At 35.1% G+C, this 6,609-nt stretch overlaps 2 protein-coding genes and 2 pseudogenes across 2 annotated transcripts; 3 read left to right on the top strand and 1 right to left on the bottom strand.

Annotated features, from left to right (window-relative positions):
• Positions 1–459: 459 nt before the first annotated feature.
• LOC130933336 (photosystem II CP47 reaction center protein-like) lies at positions 460–1,113 on the top strand. Its single transcript, XM_057862926.1, has one exon. The coding sequence runs from the start codon at positions 559–561 to the stop codon at positions 1,096–1,098; it is 540 nt and encodes a 179-aa protein (XP_057718909.1). The 5' UTR covers positions 460–558; the 3' UTR covers positions 1,099–1,113.
• Positions 1,114–2,841: 1,728 nt separating this feature from the next.
• LOC130933333 (cytochrome b6-like) lies at positions 2,842–3,759 on the top strand (annotated as a pseudogene).
• Positions 3,760–4,334: 575 nt separating this feature from the next.
• Positions 4,335–5,112, top strand: LOC130933335 (cytochrome b6-f complex subunit 4-like). The gene has a single exon (XM_057862925.1). It carries the CDS (start codon positions 4,415–4,417, stop codon positions 4,937–4,939), a length of 525 nt encoding a protein of 174 aa, XP_057718908.1. The 5' UTR covers positions 4,335–4,414; the 3' UTR covers positions 4,940–5,112.
• A 385-nt stretch (positions 5,113–5,497) lies between these two features.
• LOC130933334 (DNA-directed RNA polymerase subunit alpha-like) lies at positions 5,498–6,173 on the bottom strand (annotated as a pseudogene).
• Positions 6,174–6,609: the final 436 nt, after the last annotated feature.

A 6,609-nucleotide genomic window follows, 5' to 3' on the forward strand; every position in this document is an offset into this window, starting at 1 on the left:
GAAGAAGTGAATTCTCTCCTCCAATTCTCAAGCTAATTGTAGTCCGAAAATAAAAATTGAAAATCAGAAGTTCTAAAGCAGAAAAATGGAAAGTGAGCTCTCAAGTTGACTAAGAATGAAAATTTAAAAATGAAAGTAAGCTCCCTTCTAATTCTAACTAAACCTATTTATACACTTTCTATTTTGGATCTAAGAATTTTGAGTGGGCTTGAAAGATGGGTGAAGAATTGAATTAAATTGGATTTTTAAGTGAATTTTAACCCATGTTGCTCCCAGGAGACTGCTCTGCTCTTGTGGAGAGCAGAGCAGTGAAGCTTTGTGTGGGGATCCATGTTGCGCCAAGGCTTGGAGAGGCATCAGGAAATTTCCCTGCTTTTGTGGAGAGCGGAGCAGTGGCTTGTGTGGGTCTTGCGCGCTCCAAGTCCGTGCTGGCTGAGTCAATGTGCCCGCTCAAATCAAAGCTTATCAGAAGCTTGGTCTAAAATTCCCGAAAAATTAGCTTTTTATGATTACATCGGCAATAATCCGGCAAAAGGGGGCTTATTTAGAGCGGGCTCAATGGATAATGGAGATGGAATAACCGTCGGTTGGTTAGGACATCCTATCTTTAGAGATAAAGAGGGGCGTGAACTTTTTGTAAGGCGTATGCCTACTTTTTTTGAGACATTTCCAGTTGTTTTGATAGACGGAGACGGAATTGTTAGAGCCGATGTTCCTTTTCGAAGAGCAGAATCGAAGTATAGTGTTGAACAAGTAGGTGTAACTGTTGAGTTCTATGGTGGCGAACTCAACGGAGTCAGTTATAGTGATCCCGCTACTGTGAAAAAATATGCTAGACGTGCTCAATTGGGTGAAATTTTTGAATTAGATCGTGCCACTTTGAAATCAGATGGTGTTTTTCGTAGCAGTCCAAGGGGTTGGTTTACTTTTGGACATGCTTCGTTTGCGCTTCTCTTCTTTTTCGGGCACATTTGGCATGGTGCTAGAACTTTGTTCCGAGATGTTTTTGCTGGCATCGACCCCGATTTGGATGCTCAAGTAGAATTTGGAGCATTCCAAAAACTGGGCGATCCAACTACAAGAAGGCAAATAGTCTAATTCGGATAGAACGTTATTTTTTTTTGTTGTTTCTTTTTTACTATACTTTTGTTTGGGGTGATTTAAATTAAATCATAGGGAATTTGATTAATCTTGATTTGAATGATTGTATTTTTTTACTCTAATCTAATAAACAGGTATGAAAGCTATAATTGTAAACCAGGATGAAATCTATGGAAGCATTGGTTATACATTCCTCTTAGTCTCGACTTTAGGAATAATTTTTTTTGCTATCTTTTTTAGAGAACCCCCTAAAGTTCCAACTAAAAAGACGAAATGATTTTTCATTATCTCGATTGAAGTAATGAGCCCCAATATTGGTATATTGGGAGCTCATTACTTCAACTAGTCTCCGTGTTCTTCGAATGGATCTCTTAGTTGTTGAGAGGGTTGCCCAAAAGCATTATATAAAGCATACCCAGTAAAACTTACAAGTAAACCAGATATAGAGATAGCAACTAGGGTTGCTGTTTCCATTTTTCTCAAATTTCAAGACCACAATGAATCTATAGGATAAAATCCTATATTTACAGTGAAATGGTATACAAAGTCAATAGATCTCAATGAATAAAAAATAGGATTTATGGCTACACAAACCGTTGAGAGTAGTTCTAGATCTGGTCCAAGACGAACTACTGTAGGGGCTTTATTGAAACCGTTGAATTCAGAATATGGTAAAGTAGCTTCGGGGTGGGGAACTACTCCTTTAATGGGTGTTGCAATGGCTTTATTTGCTATATTTCTATCTATTATTTTAGAAATTTATAATTCGTCCATTTTACTGGACGGAATCTCTATGAATTAGATTCATAAGAACCGACTAACTATCTTTTTTATTTATATATTTTTTTAAATAAAAGGGGTAAATTTACCCATTTTGGTTTTTTATTTCTAGACCAGTTCATTTTGAATTTGGTAGTTTGACCGTGGAATTTCGTTCTTTCTTTATTTCCGGAATATGAGTGTGTGACTTGTTCTAATTGATCTTATTGCAAATACAGAACAAAAATAAAGGATCTGTCATCTTGATAGAGATGGTTTTACCCCGTCAAATATTATTTTCTAGTATCTGGAGCACAGAATATATAAAATAGATTTTAAAAAGTATTAGAACTATGATTCATACTTAATATTTCGACCTCGCAACCGGACTTTAATAAATTTTTATTAGAAGATACGTAAGTTAGAATAAATAAAAAAATTTTGATTCTTTCAAATAAAATTGCCACTGTTTGTCTTTTTTTTATCAAAGCAAAAAAATGTCTTTTGATTTCTTTTTTCATTCTATCCTATCTTTTTCTTGAATAAGTGATAATCCAGTAGTTCTTACTCAGGGAATTTTTGGACATTAAAGGTTTTTTTGAATCATTGTGGTTCTGGTATGAATCTGAGGTTTTGTTTAATTGTTCATAGGGTCTTAACAAGAGAATTCTTATCAATACTAATAATAAAGAAGACGGCACTAAAAAGTCGCATTCTACAAAAAATCAAAGAAAAAATGAAGTAAATAGAATATTCAAGAGGCCTGTAAAGATCAAGATAAAGACGAGTGCGCCGACTTGAGATTTTGGCATTATAACCCTGCACAGATCAATTTAAGGATTTATATATTTTTCTTATCTTCAAATAAGATTTGGAATAATAGGATTAAATTAAGAAGTTTAAAACTTTTTTATTATTTAAATTTAACATATCCGTTTCCGTTACAACCAGTATTGGGTTTTTCTGTTTGAGCCGTACGAGATGAAATTCTCATATACGATTCTCAGAGGGGGAGTTCCTTTGGTTTACCTATCTCAATAAAGTCTATGATTGGTTCGAAGAACGTCTTGAGATTCAGGCGATTGCCGATGATATAACGTCTTGAGATTCATGTCAACATATTCTATTGTTTAGGAGGAATTACACTTACTTGCTTTTTAGTCCAAGTAGCAACGGGGTTTGCTATGACCTTTTATTATCGTCCGACCGCTACTGAGGCTTTTGCTTCGGTTCAATATATAATGACTAAGGCTAACTTTGGTTGGTTAATCTGATCTGTTCATCGATGGTCGGCAAGTATGATGGTTTTAATGATGATCCTGCACGTATTTCGTGTGTATCTTACCGGCGGTTTTAAAAAACCTCATGAATTGACGTGGGTTACGGGCGTTGTTTTGGCTGTATTGACCGCATCTTTTGGTGTAACTGGTTATTCCTTACCTTGGGACCAAATTGGTTATTGGGCAGTCAAAATTGTAACAGGAGTACCCGAAGCTATTCCCGGAATAGGATCGTCTGTCGTGGAATTATTAAGGGGAAGTGCTAGTGTAGGACAATCTACCTTGACTCGTTTTTATAGTTTACATACTTTTGTATTACCTCTTCTTACTGCTGTATTTATGTTAATGCACTTTCCAATGATACGTAAGCATGGCATCTCCGGTCCTTTATAGAGAATATGGATCCTAGATATTTCTAATCAATCATTTTTTATTTTGGGGAGGAACAAAAGTATTTCATTGCTACAAATATGGATTATTAAAAAAAATAAGACATGTATTTGGATATTTCCCTGCAACTTAAGACTTAACAAAATTAGCGTCTTATTTTTTTATTTGACATACACGAATAGTTGATAGTTGAGGGGGATTCTCCGAAGAAAAAACGGATTATGGGAGTGTGTGACTTGAACTATTGATTGGATCGCGCAGATGGATGACTTTTTCATATCTGCCACATTTTAATTTGCAATAAAATGTGTCTCTTTGTTCCAACCACCGCGCAAGCCCCCTACAGAGGATAGGCCGGTTCACTTGAAGAGATTCTTTTTTATGATCAGACTTGATCATATCCTGGATGACCGGGCTTCGTAAGATCCACTAAAACTAAAATAAGTGAAGTGGTTTAATACGGATTCCGTCTTATCGATTTCACTTAACTTAATAGTATTGAAATGCATTCATTTCCTATGCATTGACTCGATTTATGATACTATCGGAGTGAAAACAAGTAGATCTAAAGAAGAACAGGGGTTAGATTCCATTAGTAACAAGTAAATCCTTTAATTTAATATGTAAATGTATGTTAAAAAGTCCCGATATCTTTTTTTGAGGGGGGCAAAAATATCAAGGTCTGAGATGACCTAGAAAGCACTATAAATTTAAGAAAGCCTACTTGGGTATTGAGCATTTACAAATAAGAAATGAGTTTTTCACAATAGATAGTTGTGTAACTCCGTAAAACAAAACCGAGTCCATTTTCTTACATATAAACTTTTCTATAGGTATACTCGGTTCGTTTGATTGATGCTCGAGCCGGATGATGCAAAATTATCATGTCCGGTTCTTTCGGAGGATGGATCAATAAGAATTCACCTATCCCAATAACAAAAAAACCTGACTTGAATGATCCTGTATTAAGAGCGAAATTGGCTAAAGGAATGGGTCATAATTATTATGGAGAACCCGCATGGCCAAACGATCTTTTATATATTTTTCCCGTAGTTATTCTAGGTACTATTGCTTGTAACGTAGGTTTAGCAGTTTTAGAACCATCAATGATTGGGGAACCCACGGATCCATTTGCAACTCCTTTGGAAATATTGCCGGAATGGTATTTCTTTCCTGTATTTCAAATACTTCGTACAGTGCCCAATAAGTTATTGGGCGTTCTTTTAATGGTTTCGGTACCCGCGGGATTATTAACAGTACCCTTTTTGGAGAATGTTAATAAATTCCAAAACCCATTTCGTCGTCCAGTATCAACAACCATCTTTTTGATTGGTACTGCAGTAGCCCTTTGGTTGGGTGTTGGAGCAACATTACCTATTGAGAAATCCCTAACTTTAGGTCTCTTTTAAATTGATTCACTTGTGAATTAAAATCTCATATATATTGGGTATCTAGGGAGAATTCACTTTGAAAGGACTACTCTCTAGATACATCTTTGAACCTACTCTCAGTATGTAGATTTTTTCTAAATTTTTCTAAAGATAAAGATTCAAACTCCATATTTTCATCTTTTTTTCTTTCTTTTTTATAAAAAAGAAAGAAAAAAAAGATGAAAAAAACCTAATGGATTTCCAATTTATGCAAAATGCTTTTCTTTCAATTTCAAATTTCTAAAATGACCAAGATATGTTTTACATCTTCTATCCGAAAATCTTCTATTTTCATAAGGTTTTCGTGACTGGTATTAAAAAGGTCCAATAATGTATGTATATTGGACCTTTTGAGACAATTATAGATCATGGGAGGCAATTCTAATTGGTCAATAAAAAAAGATTTTGATTCTATCTCTTTTTTGTTTTTTCTTAGTTTAGCCAATGTATCATGAAAAGTGAAATCGGGTAAAGTAACTTTGTGTTGATTTTTTTCTAATTTCAAGTTTTCTGCTCCCACATGTAAAAAAGGAATAAATAGGTCAATCAAATTACGGGAGGCTTCATAAAGCGCTTCTTTAGGAGTTAAACTCCCATTTGTCCATATTTCGAGAAAGAGTATTTCTTGTTTTTCATTCCCATTCACATAAGAATGAATACTATGATTTGCGTTTCGAACAGGCATGAATACTGCATCTATAGGATAACTTCCGTCTTGAAAGTTTTTTAGTCTTTTTATACAATATCCGCGATTCCTCTCGATTTGTAATCTAATACACAAATTAATGGGTTCTATTAGGTTAGCTATATGTTGCGTATTATCAACAATTTCCACAGAAGGTGGTAAAATGATGTCTTGAGCGGTTACATATCCGGGACCGTTGATACAAATAGATGCGTCTCGAGTCCCATACAGATTACTTCTCAATACTATTTCGTTCAAATTCATTAAAATTTCATGTACTGATTCTTGAATACCTACTATGGTCGAATATTCATGTGGTATTTTCTCAGATTTTGCACGTGTGATACATGTTCCCTCTATTTCTCCAAGCAAAACTCTTCGCATCGCAATGCCTATTGTATCAGCTTGGCCTTTCATAAGTGGAGACAGAATAAAGCGTCCATAATAAAGGCGCTTACTGTCTACTCTTGATTCAACACACTTCCATTGTAGTGTTCGAGTAGATACTCTAATTTTCTCTCGAACCATAGTAATCAATTCTTTTTTTCAAATCCTTGAATTGTTATTTCTCTTGTCTTGAAATTTATTCTATGTTTTCTATTTTTATCTTTTGTTTTACATTACACACGTCGTTTTTTAGGGGACCTACATCCATTATGTGGCATAGGGGTTACATCCCGTATAAAATTTAAGAGTATGCCACTTCTACGAATAGCTCTTAATTGTAAAACCCGGTTAATTAACGGCTAATTAACCCATAAATAAGAATTTATTCTAGAAAGCCTAAAATGTGATTTTTATGGCTAAATGTGATAGAGGAGATTGAGACGAGAATTTCAGTACCAATTTTATAGGATTCGGACCAAGATTGGACCGAACGGGCCAAACCGGGCCAACCGGACTCAAAGTGGGCCCTTGGCCCAACTAAACTAAACCAAAACCCTAGTTTTCAGCACTCTCTCTC

This window comes from Arachis stenosperma, chromosome 6 (genome assembly GCF_014773155.1).
Source record: "Arachis stenosperma cultivar V10309 chromosome 6, arast.V10309.gnm1.PFL2, whole genome shotgun sequence".
Lineage (NCBI taxonomy): Eukaryota > Viridiplantae > Streptophyta > Magnoliopsida > Fabales > Fabaceae > Arachis > Arachis stenosperma.

Excerpts from the sequence above, each read along its gene's own strand:
- LOC130933336 (XM_057862926.1), top strand. The coding sequence starts at position 559 with ATGGATAATGGAGATGGAATAACCGTCGGTTGGTTAGGACATCCTATC.
- LOC130933335 (XM_057862925.1), top strand. The coding sequence starts at position 4,415 with ATGTCCGGTTCTTTCGGAGGATGGATCAATAAGAATTCACCTATCCCA.